The 18,589-nt window shown below is 59.3% G+C and overlaps 1 protein-coding gene across 1 annotated transcript in view; it reads right to left on the reverse strand.

Moving 5' to 3' along the window:
• The window catches only part of CARMIL2 (capping protein regulator and myosin 1 linker 2), a 24,362-nt gene extending 13,114 nt beyond the window's left edge, over positions 1 to 11,248 (reverse strand). The window contains exons 1-20 of the mRNA XM_074583363.1: positions 11,209 to 11,248; positions 9,783 to 9,874; positions 9,597 to 9,647; positions 9,226 to 9,285; positions 7,801 to 7,922; positions 7,434 to 7,534; positions 6,802 to 6,872; positions 6,154 to 6,227; positions 5,217 to 5,292; positions 5,049 to 5,137; positions 4,584 to 4,678; positions 4,342 to 4,428; positions 3,986 to 4,095; positions 3,511 to 3,588; positions 3,098 to 3,174; positions 2,895 to 2,999; positions 2,332 to 2,401; positions 2,046 to 2,127; positions 432 to 528; positions 50 to 107 (exon numbers count right to left, since the gene is read on the reverse strand). Of these exons, the coding sequence (XP_074439464.1) occupies positions 50 to 107; positions 432 to 528; positions 2,046 to 2,127; positions 2,332 to 2,401; positions 2,895 to 2,999; positions 3,098 to 3,174; positions 3,511 to 3,588; positions 3,986 to 4,095; positions 4,342 to 4,428; positions 4,584 to 4,678; positions 5,049 to 5,137; positions 5,217 to 5,292; positions 6,154 to 6,227; positions 6,802 to 6,872; positions 7,434 to 7,534; positions 7,801 to 7,922; positions 9,226 to 9,285; positions 9,597 to 9,647; positions 9,783 to 9,874; positions 11,209 to 11,248 (1,635 nt within the window). The remainder of the gene's footprint in view (positions 1 to 49; positions 108 to 431; positions 529 to 2,045; positions 2,128 to 2,331; positions 2,402 to 2,894; positions 3,000 to 3,097; positions 3,175 to 3,510; positions 3,589 to 3,985; positions 4,096 to 4,341; positions 4,429 to 4,583; positions 4,679 to 5,048; positions 5,138 to 5,216; positions 5,293 to 6,153; positions 6,228 to 6,801; positions 6,873 to 7,433; positions 7,535 to 7,800; positions 7,923 to 9,225; positions 9,286 to 9,596; positions 9,648 to 9,782; positions 9,875 to 11,208) is intronic.
• Between the last annotated feature and the right edge of the window lie 7,341 nt (positions 11,249 to 18,589).

Genomic DNA, 18,589 nt, shown 5'->3' on the forward strand with positions numbered 1-18,589 from the left:
TGGCAGAGGGTGACCGAGGGTGGGACGGTTGAGGACAAACAGGACTTACGCAGTCGTCCTCCTGGGTGAGCTGGACGATGCGGTGCAGAACATCCAACAGCCCTTCCCTGCAGGAGAGGTGAGGAGGGTTACACGAGCATCATCCCTCATGCATCCCACACGCATCCCCCGGCGCTGGCAGAGCTCCATCCTCCCTCCTGCTCTTGCCGGAGGCTGCGCCCTGTCCCTGCAGCACCTGCGGTCCCATAGGAACCGTGCCAGGAGCAGGTGATTGTCCCCACACAGTTCCCCGTTGGGTTGGAGCAGGCAAGACGGGCAGGCCATCCCTGGCATTCCTGACCAGCCCATGGGCTTGGATGGGGAGAGAGAGGGGAGCTGGGTGCATAGTGCTGGGGCGGCTCCTGTCCTGGGCATTGTGACTTTGCACTTACTTGGATTTGATGTTGAAGTTTTTCCCCAGAGAGACGTGCCTGATGGATTTGCTTCTGCCAATGGAGAGCACCAGCGTCACCATGTCAGGGTCGAAGCCTGCGAGAGACAGGAGACACCCACCGGGATGCTCCAAGCAATCCGGACCACAGAGGTGGCATGAAGGTGGCAGGGTGGTCCCTCAAGGGTGACCTGCAGAGCTGCCAAGCTGCCACCACGGGATGGTAGAGATGCCCAGGGCAACTCCTGAGCATCTTCCTCTTTTTCACAGCTCCCTCAAGAAGACCAAAGACCTGTGCAGAGCCGGGGTCCCTGGGGAGTGACGCTAGGGATGGAGCACCCTCTCTGGGAACTCCTGCCATTTGGGGTGCCAAGGCTGTGCCGAGCCACGGCGAGCCTTTATGGAGCTAAAGATGGTGCTTGCTTTCCACCATCCCACAGGGATGTGCCCTCCATCACCTCCCCACCACCCTGGACAACACGGAAGGAGTTCTCCCAGCTTGCAGGCAGCTGTGGCATCCTCAGGGTAACCCAGCAAGGTGACACCCTTCCCCCAGGCCAGGGATCTGCCAGCCTGGGTCAACCAAGACACCACCTACGGGACTGTCCCTCTTGCACGAAGCCGCTCTACTGGGACAGCCCTAAATAGAAGTGCCCTTTGTCAACTCTTGGCCGGAGATCTTGAGTAAGAGAGCGAGCTCTTGGAGCATTGGTGGCCCCAACGGGTTTTTGAATGACTTCAAACCACGTCAGCTTTCCCAGAGCCATCTGGCTGTTGAGGCGCTGCATGGTCTGCTGAAAGAGCTTCCCAAGGCTGCTTTAAGCTTTGGGGCCTTTTAGGTGACATTAAGAGCCAGCAGAGGTGATGTTTGTGATAATTAGTGTTGCTCGCCCACGGCTTCGGTGGCCACAGCAGGACTGTAAACTCCTGCAGCGAGGTGAGAAGAGCTTCAGCCCAAGGAGACCTTTATGATGCTTCAAACCCTGAGCTAGCAACGCGAGACCACCTCGGGTTCAGCGAGCTGAAGAGGCTTGTACACCAAGACAGATGCGAAATGAGAATTTTTGGCAAGTCCTGAGGCAGGAGGGGACGAAGGAATCGCCCCATGCTCGGTGCTAGAGATGCTCTCTCTGAATGAGGGGAGAGACAAGGGCCACCACCGCTGCTCACCATGGGATATGACGCTGGAAGGTGATGGAAGGGGCTGGGAAGGACATCACCAGAGGGAAAGGGGCACCTTTACAGGACTGCCTGCCTTGGGGAAGACACAGGGGTGGCTGGTTTGGGCGGGGGGCGGAACCCACAAAGCCTGACAAGGTGGTGATATCTCAGGCAGGAAGCCACTGCTGGCTGTTGGGTGCCTTCACCCCCGCAGGACACAGCCTGTGACACTGCAGCTGCTGCTGCTGGAGGACTTTCACAGGTGCCAAGTGCAGTTTAACGTTGCATGAGCGTGATCAAGAGGCAGGCAAGTGCAGCAGACCCTACCCACCTCCCCAGGGACTCCTACAAGCTCACCAGACACTGGGGCTGAGCTGGCCTCTGCCAAAGAGCCCGCGGTGGCCGGACCTGCAGATGGAGGTGATGCTGCCCAGGTGGGGAAAAAGCAACCTACCGTTGTCAGACAAGTCCAGGTCGCTGATGGAGCTGGCGTCAGGGATGAGATCCTGGATGACTTGGGCCCCCGCCGATCTCAGCTTGGAAGAAACAGCAAGACATCAGTACAAGGGGAGGCGCCGAGCCCTGCGAACGAGATCCTGCCGTCGGGAAGGTCACCCCAGCCCCACGGCGGACAGGGCTGCAGACCTGCCCACACAGGCATTGAGCCCCCCACCGCCCCTCAGCTGCCACAACCGGACCCCCAGGCTGGACCGACGGCACCCATGGGTGCTGGCCCTCACCTCGCAGTTGCTGAGATCCAGGCGCAGGTCACTGACGTGACTGTTGTCTGCCAGCCCTTGCAGCAGCGCCCTGGAAAAGTCACCAAAGCCACCCAGCAGTGTGAGCATCACCATCACCCACCGTGGGGCACCCCCAACGGTCCAAGGCAGTGGGAGCGGGGTGCTGGAGAAGACACCCTTCTCAGGAGTCCCAGCTCCAGCCTGCCCCCTCCCTCCTGCTGAGCACAGGGATGAATCCTGCACAGGGGGACCCCAGCTCTGTGCTGCTGGCTCCTGGGATGCCTCCTTGGCTCCAGGTGGCATCTCCCACCCTCCCGTGAAGAGACGCAGGGGGATGTCCCCAGTGCATCCCCCAGCTGCCCCTGGGTAGGAAAAGTCACCAAAGCCACCCAGCAGTGTGAGCATCACCGTCACCCACCGTGGGGCACCCGCAACGGTCCAGGCAGTGGGTGCGGGGTGCTGGAGAAGACATCCTTCCCAGAGCTCTGCCTCTCACAGCCCCATCCGTCCTCCCCACCAGCCCTCCCAACACGGAGAGCCCTGAGCCAGGGTCCCCCCCTCACCTTACAGCATCCGCTGGCAGCTTGGTACCTGCCAGGGAGACGTGCCGGAGGGCACAGGCCTGGCTGAAAAACTCCTTGACGTCAGGGGAGATGGTTTTCACCCTCCTGAAAAGGACGGGCACAACGTGGCATCACCTACTGCCCAGCACCAGCCACCCCCCCCCGGGTACCGTGTTCCCCTCCTTGCCGCCCCGGGGGCTTACTTGTGGGAGTACACGTTTTTGGAGAGATCCAGATGGACGAGGCTGGTGTGACATCCGCGGACCAGGGCTCCAAAGAGCTGTTGGGGTAGGGATACGAGCCGCGTCGAAGAGGACCCAGCTGGTGCTGCAGCCCCTCGTACAGCCCAGGGAGGGAGGGGTGACGGTATGGGATGAACTGCAGGGGATGTTAAGGGCAGGGGGGGGCGGGTGTCTCTGCCCCGTGCTGGGGCTCCCATATTTCTCCTGCTGAACCCCAAGTCCCCCAGCCCGCCCATGGTAGGGGTCACGGAGCAGGCCATCACTGGGCTGGCTGCCCACCGCATCTCCACAGCCCCGTGGCCAGTTGGGATGGGGTGGCAGGGTTTTTGGGAGGGGGGACGCTCACTGCCAGGACCCCCTGCGTGGGTACTCACAGCATCCAAAGGGCAATCCGTGCCGGCCAGGCTGAGGTGGGAGAGCGAGTGGCACTGGCGGAGGAGGCTCTGCAGGTTCTGTGGGTAGAGGGGGCTCAGTGGCTTTGACCAGGACTCTGACCCCCCCTACCCAGCACCCTACAGCCCAGGAGTCCCAGCTCCAGCCTGCCCCCTCCCTCCTGCTGAGCACAGGGATGAATCCTGCACAGGGGGACCCCAGCTCTGTGCCGCTGGCTCCTGGGATGCCTCCTTGGCTCCAGGTGGCATCTCCCACCCTCCCGTGAGGAGATGCAGGGGGATGTCCCCAGTGCATCCCCCAGCTGCCCCTGGGGAGGCAGGGAGGTGTCACAGCCATGACTTCCCCATCCTTGCGGTGCTGCAAGGCAGGGTGCGGACCCCAGGGGACCAAAGCCATCGAGCCCATGCAGGGGACAGAGCCCAGGCGGTATCACCCCATTGCAGCCCGGGCACTCACGCTGATGTCGTCCCCAGCCAGGGTGCCGGGGTTTCCAGATAGGTCCAAGTGCCGGAGGGAGGATCCGATGGCTTTGTTGTCTGCGAGGGCTTTGCATAATGTGCTCATCCCTGCTCCAGGAAAGGGGGAGAGACGGATGGATGCCCGTGGGTCCCCTGCACCGGGGAGAGCCACAGAGCAGAGGAAGGGACGCTTTCCTACAGCTGGGGCAGCAGGACATCGCATCCTTGAAGATGCCCTTTCCGGGGTGGCCCTGCAGCCCCTCAGCCAGCCCATTGGGGCCAGCTTGTCCCCAGGCACCACCGTGCCCAGCCTCCCGATGGCGCCTGGGCAGGGAGCGGGATGCCAGGCTGTACCTTTGGCACTGAGCATCGTCCTGGCCAAGCTGAGGCTCTGCAGACCCTTAGGATTCTTCTCCATGAGCCGGCTGAAGGCAACGATCCCTGATGAAAGAGTAGAGAGCCATGAGGGGCTGTGCCAGCGCAGGCGGGTGTCCATCCCACCCCGAGCTACACCGGGGGGGCAGCTGCCAGTGGGATCTGGAGTTGAACATCAGTTTTCATGGGTGGAAACTCATCCCAGCCCAGAAGTTGGGTACCTCTGTCTTCCAGCTGGTTGCCAGCAAGGTTGATGGTGTGCAAGACAGAGTCGGGATGGTTGCTCAGCGCCTGGGCCATCCTCTGTGCAAAGTCCCTGCGGGGAGAAGGGCCACCTGTCTGAGCAAGCTATGGCCACCTCCAGGAGATGTGGCCACCAACCCTGCAGCCTTATGGGGATGTGCCACCAGCTCCTGTCCATGTGGCAGAGCTGGCTCCATCTGAGGAGCCAGCAGGAGAAAGCAGAGCATCTCCAAGGGTGGGTGATGTCTGTTGGCCTCCAAGTTACGAGGGGGGTCTCTGCTCCTAGTGAGCTTCATGCTAAGGAGGGGATGGGGCACCAACACCCCCCTGGCCGTGGGGGGGTCCCCATAGACCACCCAGCTTCATCCACATGAAGGGGGCAGAACCAGGCTGCCGAGACCCTGCTCATCACCACCCCAGGGCTCTGCAAGGCCTTCACTTACGCTTTCAACCCGCTGTTTTCCAGCACCAGCTCCTCCAGCGTCACCGATTTGCTGAGCATGTAGAGCAGCTGCTCTGAGATCTCCTGGTTCTAGCAGGGGAGAAGAAAACCTTTCTGGAAACCCAACCATCATCTTCAGCATACCCAGCGCCAAGGCGCCGGCACTTACCAGCCTGAAGTCCTTGCAGGAGAGCTTGGTGAACCACAGGTTGAAGGACAAGGCGGCGATGCTCAGTGCCACGTCTCTGCAGGGTGACAAGGACGAGGGAGTCAGGGGCCAGGCTGAGCCAAATCTGGTCCCAGTCGGGTGCCCCGAGACACCCAAACCCAGGGATGGCCCGAGACACCCAACCCCAGGGTGCCCCAACGCTGCGTTCAACATGGGGTCCGTGAGTCTAAAGCAACCCACAAACGCAGCTCAGCTTCCCCAGATTATTCCCTCAGAGGAAAAAAAAAAAAAAATTAAAATAATTACATGCTTCTGCCAAAACCTCGGGTTGTTTTTTTTTTTTTTTTCCCCTTTTTAATTCTGAGCTCTCGGTGCGAAGAAAAATGCAGGTTTTTGCTCAGCTGGAAACAAGTTCCAGCTGAAGCCCCGCTCCGTCTTTCTCGGGATGAAGACGCGGCTGAGTCTCGCGGGGATGAATCCAGGCACGGGCAGAGCTCACGGCCCTGCCATGAGGTTATAACCCCGTAACGGCCATTTGTGATATATATTTGTACGTGTGAGGGGGAGCGGCGTTGGCTGCTTTGCATAGGGAAACACCTGACAGCCACGAGCGGCCAGAAGCCACCGTGACATTCAGTTTTCACCTCCGTGAGCAGCTCGTGGGCTTATTTCAGTGTTATAAATGGCCGGGGAGGCGAGGTGGGGTGGGGCTGCCCAGCCTCTGGGGCTGTCGTCCCATGGGACAGGGCCCGTCGTGTTTGGTGCGGGGGAGCGTCAGCCGGCAGACGTGGCGGCCTTGGAGCGTGTAAAGCAATAAAAGCTTCTAACGCGAGCAGAGGAGGGCGTTGGGCCACCCCCGCCCCGCAGAAGGGGAGGACAGGGACTAGTTCACGGCAAGGAAGCACGGCATGGCACGCGGCGCGGCCGGGGGACCCACCGGCTCTCCAGGTGGCTGAAGTCCAGCAGGTTGAACTCCCGGCAGTCCTGGCTGTGATAGATGTTGTCCACATCCTGTATGGATGGACAGACACACGGGTCAGGCTCATCACCTGCTGCTGGGGTGGGCTCGGGCGCCCGACGCTGCTGGAGGGGGCTGAGCCCTCGGGGACCCTCCCCTGGGGAGCCCCGAGCCTAAAACCCCCCCCACCCCGGTGCTGCAGCTGGCAGGGCACGTGTCCCATTGTGGTAGGATGGCTCGGTGGGTCCTGGACCTCTTCTGCAGGGACTGACCAGCAGAAGGCAACGCATCCCCAGGCTGGTGGGAATGAGGGTGTGGGGAGAGGTGGGCTGGAGGCCGTGTCCCAGAGGAAGAGGAGGGCGAGCTGGTCCTGCTGTGGCCCCAGAGGGCTTCTCCTCCCACTAGGGACACCCAGCGAGGTCCCAGGTTTCCAGTCTGGGAAACAACCTGGTCCAAGACATCTCATCCCAAAGGGCAAAGGGAACTCAAGCCAGGCAAAACTGCAGTTCCCTGCTCTGGGATGTCCCTGGGATGTTCCCAGCCCCGGCAGCCTGTGAGCATCCTGCTTCCCTGCCTGCCAAGCGGTATGCTGCCATCGTCTCTTCTCCGTGGGACAGACCAGCTTACCCACTGGATCTCCTCGCGGAAGGCAAAGCCATTGTAATCACATAAAGCAGCGTAGGTCTCCGAAAACCCCCCTGCAAAGAGAAGGCGTTCTTGGTGGCAGACCCTCCCATGGGAACACAGAGAAGACCTTTGGGGAAGGCAGAAAGCAGGAAAAGGAGGGTGCAGGCTCTCCCTTCCCTCCTCAAGGGGGCCAGATTGTCCTGCATGGTCTAGTGCCAGCCCAAAAATGATCACACAACTCCAGGGGCTTTGCTTGATCCCTGTAGGTACCAGGCAAGGTGCAGTGGGTGATGATAACGGAGGTGGCCTACTCTAAACCAGGCTATAGGAAAAGCCCCTGGCTCTGCGGCGATGCCAGATGAGATGGGTGGAAGCATCCACAGCCGTACGTTCTCACAGGTGGACACTTACATCCTCCTCCTTTCTGGGGAGCTACGGCCCCTCAAAACCTGCTCCTGCCCCATGGGATGGGGGGCGGGGGGCTTGTGACCTAAGCCACCGCGGGTGTCCTCCCAGCGGAGGTGGGGGCTGTCAGCAGAGCTGGTGATGACGGAGGCCGGGCTGTGACGGTGCCCAGGGTGCTCCGACCCTCCTGGGGGAGATGTTGCAGGGGCGGGGGGGAAAGGGCTTACCACAGGGCCCGGGGCTGCTCTGCAGCATTTCCTCCTCCAGCGAGTCCGTGATCTGCCGGATCCTCTCATACAGGTTGCGGGGGGAGTTCTTGAGCAGCGTCCTGGGGAAGGACCAGAGGGGTGCATGGTGGCGGACGAGGAGAAGAGCATCCCCGCCGCTTCGTGCTTAACTACAGCCCCTATGGGTGAGGGTGGCTAGAATTATCCTTCCCAACGTGATTGGGGAGCAGGGCCCGGCCTCCGTCGGTGTGGTTTTCTCCTCTTAGAAGGCACTAATTGTGAACCCACCCCGTATTTGGGGCTCTTCTGAGCAAAGAGTTTGCTCTGGTACCTACCCAACCACCACTGAAGAGCAGAAGACCCTTACCCAGGGGATGAGTCTGGGAAGACCTTCTTAAGTGACATGGTGACATGGATGACAACTTGCTCCAAATCATCAAAGCACATGAACCGGAAGGCATAGGATGCTGCATCCGTTTCTATGACAACCTGTGGGGTCCGAAGGAGCGGAGACGCCTGAGCGAGCTGGCAGCACACAGCGTCCCCGAGCCCCCAGACACGACGGTGACAGCCATCAGCTCCTGGCTGCAAACACCCAGCCGCTGCTTATAAACCCAGCTGGAGCGCTGGGAGCACAGGGAAGGCGGCGACCGCCAGGAATTGAGCATAAAAATACATTAAGGAGATCGCGGCATGCCAGAATAAGGCATAAACCTCCCCGAAATTCAAGCGTAGCTGCTGCAAAGGCAGCCCAAGGCGGTGGGGGCTAGAGAAGCCTTCACTCTGCCTGCAGCAGCCGCAGCTGGAGGAGCGGAGTTTTCCCTCCCTGAATTTATCTAATCGGGTTTTTGAGGCTTTTTTTTTTTTTTTTTTTTAAGCTTTCGGTTCCTACCAGGGAGAAAGAGGAAAAAAAAAAAAATCCCATGGCAACACGCTCCCTGATTTAATTACGGGCTGATTGAGGCGTGGGAGCGAGATGACAATTATCTGCTGGCAGCGTGCGAGGCCGGTGCTCCCACCGGCGCCCCGGGGCTCTGCCCTGCCTGCGCCCTGACTGCGTATCCACGACCCCGGGTCTTCCCATCACCCAGGCAGACCCCCCCCCCGCCCCGACCTTGCCCACCCTCCACTTTCAACCCCAGCGCCCCTCGCTTTCTGCCCCGTTCCTCTTTATTTCTCTCCCGGAGCTCAGCTGCGCGGCCTGCCGAGCGGCAGGAACCCTGCTTGGAGGCTGGGGGCCACTGTGGGTGACGACGCTTTAATGAGCAAAAGAGGTTAACGAGGACCGCAGCCCCGGTTCGGCCGCCACATCCGAGCCAGCCATCCCGTTCCTCTCTCCTCCCGGGTTCCTGCTGGCGGCATCCACCCTCCGCGCACGCCTCTCTCTAAGAGGATTAACCGGGGTTTAAAACACCCTCCTGCTAAATTTGGCTTCACCTCGGTAAGCCAGCAGCCGTTTGTCAGCTTGTCCCCGCCAAGCGGGAGGTGCCACGGCCGGGCGCTGCCACGCCGGCACCCCCCCAGCACCCCCGGGTGCCTCCCCGTACCTCCAGCCCTGCGGGGGACACCCCGGCAGAGGACACAAGAGGATTTCTTTAGAGGTGGCAAAGGGACAAACACCCTGCGGAGCTCTCACGGGTCATCAGTGGTGACCCTCAATGTGCCACGGGGGGTCAGGACACCCCCCGGTCTGGGCCCCATGGTGGGCTCCGGGATTGCCACGGGGGGAGGTGGGCACAAGGTGGGGTGGGTGCCTGGGCTGGGTTTGCCCTGGGTGGTGGGTGCCACTCACCAAGCTGGGCTCTCGCACCGTCATCTCCCTCACCTCCAGGAAGCTGAAGCTGCTGTGAACCTTGTGGGGGGGAGAGGAGCGGGGTCAGCCCCAGCGTTGATGGAGAAGGGGGGCCCAAGGGTTCCCTCCCAGCTCCCACCCTTCCCTGTGCCCTGAGTAGCGCCCGGCCATGCCCCCGAGCTTTCCCCAGCCCCCTGACCCCAAACCCTCTCCCCTTCACCCCGTCCTCCTCCTCACCCTGCTCCTGGGGGCTTCTCCAGACCCGGTGGCCCAGGTGACCCAGGGACGCCCACCCCAGTGCCCCAAGCAGCCGAGTGATGTCCTCCTGGCACCCACGGGCTCTGCTGTGGCGCAGGGTCCCCAGCACTTACCCTCACCGGCAGCATCACCGGCAGCACGTAGGCTCGCCAGGGCGTCAGCACCTAGGCAGGGGGACACTGGTGTGACAGGGGACTGGGGTGACACAGGAACCACCCCTGTCCCATCCCCCCCGCAGCCATGAAACGACTGCCTGGGGAAACCGGGAAAGCAGGACCCAGGCTGGACTCCGCACGTACCAGGATATAGTCGTCATACTTGGATTTCACCTGCAGCTGGATGCTCATCACCAGGAGGACCTTCTTCGTCCCCAGGAAGGCGGTGATGCCCTCTGAAAAGACCAATGTCCCCATGAATTGAGGTGGCCGAAGCCACCCCTGGTCCTCTCCGTCCCCAAGGGCAGCGGGGCATGTGGGCGTCTTCCATGACCCTGCCTGAGTCAACTCCTCTCCCTCCACACCCCATGGCCAGACCCTGGTCGCTCTCTCAGCTGAGCCACGGGCTTCTTCACTGGCTTTGGGTCCTGTTTGCTGCTCAGGTGATAAACCCATCTCCTCCATCAGCTTCTGCAGCCTCCACCAAGCACGGGGCTTCGGGGTCACCGATTTACACTGCACGAGCTTCATCTCAGCCTTGCTCCCTGGGAGCTGGCATTGAGCAACCGCTGGATCCTCGTTTCTCTTCCTTCCTTCCGAAATTTATCGCTAGGGAGCAACTGGACACCCAAGTCCTGGCTCCCCCAGGGTGCAGCCAGGGATGCGTTTTGCTTTTGCGTTTTTTTGGCACCTCTCTTGGCCGTGAGGTGCGCAGGTGGTTGTACGAGAGTAGCTGCCTCCCCGGTGTTTGCCAACCAGCCGTTTCCAGCCGCCACGGACCAGGGCGAGCATCGCTGCCGCCTTCAGCATCCGCCTCCCGCTTGGAGGAACAGGACAGGAACCACAACTGCCCATCGCCGGGCAAAGCAAACCAGGTTTTTGCAACGACACCACTTGCTCCAGCCCTTGCCGAGGCTGCCGAGAGCCCCGCAGGTCTGGTGACTTGAGCCACACGTCCCCAGGGACCGATCCCGGTAGAGCGGGGGATGCAGCGGCCCGGCTCCTTCCCACCCCGCTCCAAGCCTCGGTGGGGCTGGGTTTAGGGTCAGGGGGCTGGGGAAGGCTGTGGGGCATGGCCGGGCACTACTCAGGGCATGGGGAACCCCCGAGACCTCCGCGGCCTTTTGGTTCTTCAGTTAGAGGAGCGAAGATTGCGGTACCCCACACGTCCCCCACGCTGGTGGGGAGCAGGGCAGGGCTGCGGGCCACGACTCCCTGGGGACCCCCTGCCGGCCGGGGGACCCCAAGCCCACGGGAGTGAGCAGCACCAAGCTGCACCCACAAACCCGGCAGCAGGAACCATGGAGAAGCACGTCCTTGAGGATCCAGCCTGTTTTCCTGGGGATGCTTTTGGCCCGAGGAGCATCCTCAAGCCGCACGAGTTTTGCGGGGAGCAGCCCTCATACCCCACACCCTGCTCAGATTCCCCTGACCCGCAGCCGATGACGATGAGGAACCCAAAAGCGGCTCTGCCAACGCCGGCATGGCAAACCGGGGCCGAGCAGGCCCCGTACTGGCGCTTTCCATGTGGCACGGGTGCCCCGGCAGCGCGGCGGTGGGCGATGCTTACCTTGGAGCTCAGCGGGGATCCCTCCGGGGGACGCAGCCATGGTTGGGACCCGGGGTGGGGGGCGTGGGTGTCACCTTCCCCGGGGATGCAGGTGTCAGGGCAGCATCCCCGGGCGCCGCGGGAAAGGCACCCTGCTGGGAGGAAGCGCTGAGGTTACCAACCGGCAGCGCTGCCGCCTCGGCGCCTCCTCCCCCTCCCGGCGCTCGGTGCCTCTTCCTGCCCCGTCAGGCGAGATTTACCGCCTGAGCAAGAGAAGAGAAATGAAAGCGACGGCGCCCGCAGCCCACCAGCCCCGCCGGGAGGAGAGGACATCCCTGGCCCAGCTCTTTTCCTCCCGCATGGCTTCACCTGGGCGAGCGGGACACCCCACCAGCGCCTCCCAGCCAGGAGCAGCAGAATCTCCCCACGGCTCCAGCCTTCAAGGGTTGAGGGTCCACGATCTCTTCCTGCCCTGCAGCCCCTCGAGGTGGTTTATGGGGACATAGATCTGCCTGAAGATGGCCGGTGAGCGTGAAAAGAGCAGCTCCACCCTTCCTGGCACGGGGAGGTCAGCCTAGAACCCATCACCTTGCACCAGGCATCTGCAAGGGGAGTTAATGGGGATGAGCACTGGTGCCCAGTGCAGGGTGCTTCTCCAGAGGATGAGCATCCAGTGCCCACTGCAGGGTGCTTCTCCAGAAGATGGGGGCTTCTCCAGAAGATGGGCACCTGGCACCCACTGCAGGGTGCTGCAGGCAGGGCTTCACCAGAGCAGAAACGTCCCAGGTGTCACGCCAAAATGACAAAACCGCTGCCCCAACGCAAGGACGAGAGGCAGAGGCAAGGTGGCCTCCTTGGAGCAACAGGGGTGAGCACATCAACCACTCTGCTCCCCAAGGAAGGCTCTGGACCAGGCAAAAGGCCAGAAGTCCTCCAGGATGGAGTGGAAAGCTGTCCTGCAGGACTTCACTGGACCCAACGTTTCTCAGTGTTGGCTCAGCTGGCCCTACCAGAGACTCAGGAGAAGGTGCTGAGGAAGCCAGCAGAGCTGGTCTCAGACACCAGCCTGAGTCCCCATGACCAGCATCAGCTGGAATGGAGGATGCCAGCTGCCTCGTCCCCCTAAAACGCCCTTTTTGACAAATCCCCAACTTCAAGCCTGCCTGAGCTGCAATCTGCCAACCGAGGGCTCCCAGAGGAGTTTTTCCAGAGGTGGAGTAACTCAGGAGAAGGTGGTCCCTGAAAGGGCTGGGTGATGCTGTTCTCCTGCCACATGAAGCTGGGGCTGCAGCACTTCTGAAACAGCCTGCGGTGTGACAGCAAAGGCAGGAAGCCATCTCCCTGCAGGGATGGCGTCTCCATAGAGCCCAACCACAACACACAGCAGCTCTTCTCAAGGAGGTGGCTGGGGAGAACACGGCTCAGGGCAAGGACCAACCTCTGCCGAGGTACCTCCTCAAGCATCCTGAGCTACGTCAGTGGGCAGACAAGTACCAGGAAGAGGAAGGACCACAGGGTGTTCACCACCCAACAGAGACAGCATCCGCCGTTGACAGCCCAGGCTGGATCTATGGCTTTTCCAGGATGACGGGAGACCAGGCTACTGATGTCCAAGCTTCTCAGAAAAGGTACCAGGTTGCAGCTTTTTCATGCAAGGACGTTCAGGACATAGAGAGAGCAGCAGTCCCATTGCACCCATCAGAAGATGGCTTCTATCAAAGCTTAGAAGCACAAAGGAGCTCCAGGTAAGCCGCATCCCAAGCTCATTCCCCAAAATACTGGGTTCCGCATGCTGGAACATGCTGAGCATCGGTGCAGCAGAACATCTACCCTGGGAGTGGGGCAGGAGTGGGGCAGAGGAAGACATCCATGTGCACAAACATTCCCCACCTGTTGTGCACACCCAGGCATGTCAGGATGTCCAGAGCAACCCACCTCCTCTGTCTTCCCCTGTAGAGGACACAGGCTGGGCATTTTCAGCTCAATCCTAGAGTACCAGGACCTTCCCAGAAAGAGGTCCTGGTGCTCCTCTCCATCCCTAGATCACCCTTCGGGAGCTGAAGCACTTACCACGCTCTGGGGGTAACAGTAGGAGCCCTTCACCCCTGGGCTGCAGAACACCACTTCATCCTTTCTTCTCCCCACAGCTCCCCTCCCAGCCCAGCTGCTCCAGCACTGTGCTGACATGGCCACCCAGGTGCCCTCCAAGCGACCATGTCCTGTGTGGCCTCACAGTGACAACTGCTCCCGTGGCACTCGACCATTACAGACTCCGTGAGCTGGTGGTCACCTCTAAGTCCAACCCTTTGCTCCAGACTGGGCCAGTTTGGCTGCTCAGGGCCGTGCCCAGCTGGAATCGGAACATCTCCACGGATGGAGACCCCACAGCCTTTCTGGACATCTTTTCCAATGTTTGACCACACTTAACAGTGACAAAGGTTTTCCTTAATTCGAGCTGGAGTTGTCCTCTGCTTCCAGTTGGCCTCCATTGCCTCTTGCCCTCTCACTGCGACATCTCCTCAACGGTTTGGCTCAATCTTCTCTGCAGTCTCCCACCAGCTACGTGCAAGCAGCAGTAAGGTCCTCCCTGGCTTTCTCTCCTCCAGGCTGGTCCCACCAGTCTCCTCACCTCTCATGCTGCAGTGGGAACTGTCCCAGGGCTCTAGTTTCTTGCACTGGGGAGCCAAGATGGGACCAGTTGGCCCTACAAGTGATCCCCAAGGACCACGAACAACCAGCGTCAGTCAGACGCTGTTCTGCTGACCACACTGAACATGGTGGCCCACCCAATAATCCTTTACTCCAGCCCCCGTGTCTTCAGTTCTGCTGTAAGGAGGCTACAGGAGACCGTGAAAAAGGTCTTGCTGAAGTCCAGATAAACATTAACTGCTCTGCCCTTGTCCCCGCAGCCAGCCACCTCCTTGGAGAATGCAATGGAGTAGTTCCCCAGATCTTCCTTCTCATTCTTCTTGAAGACAGGTGGGACATTTGCCTTTTCCCAGGTGTCATGAACCTCCACAGACCACCAGGACTTCTCAAAGATGAGAGAGTGCCATGACATTGGCTGGTTTCCTCAGCACCCTCAGAGGTTTCCCTCAGACTGCCACTAGGCTCGGGCCCTGGGAGCTCTGAAGACAGACCTCACCAGCCAAAAACCGAGGCAAGAGCAGCGTTTCCATGTCCTTTGCCAGTAAGTCCTCTGCACTATTAAAAGCGTTTTTCCAAAGCCTTCCTGCTGCTGCTGAAGCCATTCTTAACGCAGAAGCTGTTCTTTTCGTCCTTCACATGCTCCTCCAAGTCCAATCCGGCTGAGCTTTGGCTCTCCCAACTCCATCCCTGCACACTCAAGCAGGGCGGCCTCGTGGGCAGCCTCCTCCCTTCTGCTTCCTCCGGGCTTCCTTTTCCCCTTCCCGCTTGTCCACCTCGGCTGCCTACCACACCTGCCTGACCTCCCGCTGCAGACCTCCTTGGATTTTGCATAGCTCTGCCCCACGTTTCTTTCTGCTCCCGAGCACGGGCTCAGAGCAGCGATTCCACCCCAGCTCTTGCCCTGCTCCCACCAACCCAGTTTAGGACAGCCTAGGACAGTTTAGCTCCCAAGCCTGGTCATGTCAGCACCAGTCTGGATTCTGCCCACCTTCCACGAGTCAGGCAGCTTGGGAAACACTAACTGCTCCGCAAAGGTGACCCTGTGTCCTCCTCCTCCTCTCAGAGGGTTTACCAAGAGTTGCCTCCCTGTCCCAGCCTCCCTGCGTGGCCCCTGATCTACACTTGGCCCTCTTCTCACCTGGAGGATCATCTGCTACAATAACGTGAAGACAAAAGAGTACAAAAGGTCATTAGTTCTTCCTCCGATGAGGCAGAAGAAAGCACACCATAGTTTGCACCAACAAAACTTCAGTCTGACGCCCTTGGCTGAAGAAGTGGTCTTGGCTCCCTGCTTAGTGATGTGAGAGGTGTTAGTCATAGACTCACAGAAGGGTTTGGGTTGGAAGGGACCTTAAATATCATCCACACCCTGCCCTGGGCAGGGACACCTCCCACCAGACCAGGTTGCTCCAAGCCCCGTCCAGCCTGGCCTTGAACACCTCCAGGGATGGGGCAGCCACAGCTTCTCTGGGCAACCTGGGCCAAGGGCTCACCACCCTCACAGCAAACAATTTCTCCCTGCGATCTCATCTAAATCTCTCCTCTTGCAGTTTAAACCCCTTCCCCCTCGTCCTATCGCTACATGCCCTTGTGAAAAGTCCCTCCCCAGCTTTCTTGTAGGCCCCCTTCAGATACTGGAAGAGCCTCTAAGGTCTCCCCAGAGCCTTCTCTTCTCCAGGCTGAACACCCCCAGCTCTCTCAGTCCCTCTAACCTGGGGAGCTCTCAACCTCTGGAAGCCAAAAAAGCAGCAGTCACGTAGAGCCAGTCACAGCCCCTCTCCATCCACGATGGCGTTCTCCAGTATGCCCCCAGGAGAGCAGCCCAAGCAATTGGCTGAGGCAGTGATGCTCCTTGGATCCACACCAGCCTTATCTTTTCACTCACGGTCCAGGACGTGGGACACAGTTTCTCCAACACTGATAACAGCACTGGGGTTGAGCAGAGATGTTCTGTCCACATTCGGGCTTGAGATGTTGCCCTGGATACATGTCCTCAGGAGCAGGCTGGGACGTTGCTCCACATCTCTCCAGAGTGGCTCCACCAAGGGCGAACCAGAAGCCTGCAAGAGAGTCGGACGAGCAGAGAGACCTGCCCAAGGCAGGAGCCCCAGCTCCGATCAAATAAAAACCAGGCTGCCTAACAGGGTTATTGACTGAGCAAGCACAAAGAAACCAGGTCAACTGAGCAGACCGCAGAGTAACACAGTGTGCTGAGAAGAACAGGAGGATGGCCACAGGGTGCCTGCTCCCCTCCCAGCTAAAACCTCGCTTGGGTCTCTGGAGGAAAACCAAGAAGCAGCCCACAATAAACGACCGCTCTACACACAAGAACACCAGATGCATCTGTTGCGTTAACTGAACAACGCCGCTTAGAAATGGTTTCCTCAGATAAGCACAACAGAGGCCACCAGTAGTCCCTTGGAGATCAGCCTCATCTCCCCAGGCCTGCTGTGACCACCAAGGAACGCACCACACCACCGCCAGATCAAACACTACTTGGGAGCAACCATACTTTTGTCCAAAGACACCTCTCGGGCTCTCTCCCTTTCAGCCCACCGTCAAGCTGCTCACACACAGCCCTTTCCCCCAGCTCCCCCGACCTCCAGAATTGTTCAAGACATGCCTTGGGGTCACTCCAACCTGGGTAGAAGGGCACAAGCTGCCGCACGTGGAGGTCTTGCAGCAGACCTCTGCTAGAGAACACATGATGCCTCCTTGGGGCACCACCACAGGTCACCGGTTAAAACAAAGCCACCGCACCGCCTTTCATGCCCTACTCGACAGCAGTGGGTTGAGCCAGAGGGTTAAAGAGATGATGGTGGTAACTCCTTACAGACCCCAAGGACGCCCCCAAGTTCTCCAGCTCACCACAAAGCCTCCCCGAGCTCTAGGCCAATGCAAAATTGGATCTCCTTCAGAGCACTGCCTCTGCCTGGAGCAGCTTTGGGCTTGTGAGTACGCAAGCTCCCGGTCCAACCGAAGGGATACCCGCTTCTGCAGCCAGAGCTTCCTCCTCCCCACCCGCTGAAACGAGCCTCCGAACTGCCGCGGGTGCCAGCCACCCGCCTCCAGCCAGCCTTCCTTGGCAAGTCTACGACGGACCAGCTCCCAGGACCAGAGGTAAGTAGTCACCAAACTATCTAGGGAAAAAATCACAAGCCGAGCAACTCCCGTGCTTTTTAAAGCTTTCCTTTTAACTATTTATCACGCCATTTGCAGCGGCTCCTGCTCTGAAGCCAGCAGCGCGAGAGGTTGTCTCCAGCCGCTGCCTAACTGCCCACTGCTCGCTGGCTCTCTACGCTGCTTTCACCGGGAGCGAGGAGATACGCCACGGAAACTCCACCCAAGTACCAGTCCCGCTTCCCAGAATCAAATGGAATATTCCCGCTACCTAACCCATCAGCTGCCATCATTTAAACTCATGGCCCAAACAACCAAAAGCAACGACTGCCCCTGCATCGCTTCGAGCTCGAGCTGTAAATGGGGACGTTCACCAGCAGCCGACTTAAGGGACAGACTGTAAATTCCCCGAGGAGGGGCAGGAGGCCCTCCAAGCCTTCAACGGAACGCCTCAAACACTCCCAAGGAAATAAACAATGCAGGCCTGGCCATCAAAGAACTGATAAGGCTCACACTTCTGGCGCCTGAAAGTGTGGGAGAGCTTGTGAAAACAGGATAGCTCTGCCACTCGTGTGACGAGCTCGCTAGTTCTCAGTTCTCGAGGCCAGTGTGTCCCATGAGTGACCTTTGCTTCATTATCCGCGAAATGCGTATGAAAGTGCACGCCCTGCATATGCTAATGAAGATTATAGAGATCGCGCTAACCATGTATGACTATGGCACTCGTCTCTCCACCTGAATCATGCTACATGTCACCTGGGAGAAGGGAGAAACCTGAGACGAGGCTGTCCTCGGCAAGGGGGGGACACCCTGCTAATTCAGCAAACATAAAAGGGGAAAATAAGTGTCCCTAGGGGGAACAAAGAAGAAACAAAAGAAGATGATCGTGCCTGGGAAGATTCTTCCCAAGAAAGATTATGCCCGGGAAGATTCCCTGAAAAAGACGCTGGAACCAGGACCGGTGATCTCTTTATCTCTGTCTTTTTCTCTGTCTTTTCCTTTCTCTATCCCTCAGTATCTCTTTTCTTTTAGAATTGTTAAGTAACCGTTAGGGTTGTGAAGTAACGACCTTCAGTACCACTTGCCTATCCCTGTTGTTCAGTAACACAACACACACCTCACCATTTGCCATCATTGGTTATATACCTAACCAATTACCATGGACTTCTTAAGACCTATACTAACCATTTTGGGAAGCTAATAAATGTTTGCATGTGGACCTTGAGATTTATCTCACCTTAGTCCATACCATCGAGAATTTACAAATCTGAAGTCACTTACCCTCCCCCCTGCTTCTTTTCCTAAGAGCGGGACGTGATGCCACCCCACCACGTTTTCATCCCCTCTCCGCTGCACACTCCTGTCGCAGCCCCAGCTGAGCAAGAGCTCACACCCCGCCACGCAATGGAGCTGCTGGATGGAAATGGGGACCCCGCACCGGCTTCACCGCGCTAACGACCCCTTGCTAAACGAGCACACTCACCTGCGGCCAGCACAGGGGCGATTTAGCAGCAACACCTTGCATTCGGAGTAGGGCAGAGGGATCACCCACCGCGAGAGAAGAGCCGGTCCCCGTTTCCAGGCCTGCAGCATCCTTCTAGGAGGATGGAGATCCCTGCCAGGTCACACCGTT

The sequence above is a fragment of the Larus michahellis genome, chromosome 4 (genome assembly GCF_964199755.1).
Source record: "Larus michahellis chromosome 4, bLarMic1.1, whole genome shotgun sequence".
NCBI lineage: Eukaryota > Metazoa > Chordata > Aves > Charadriiformes > Laridae > Larus > Larus michahellis.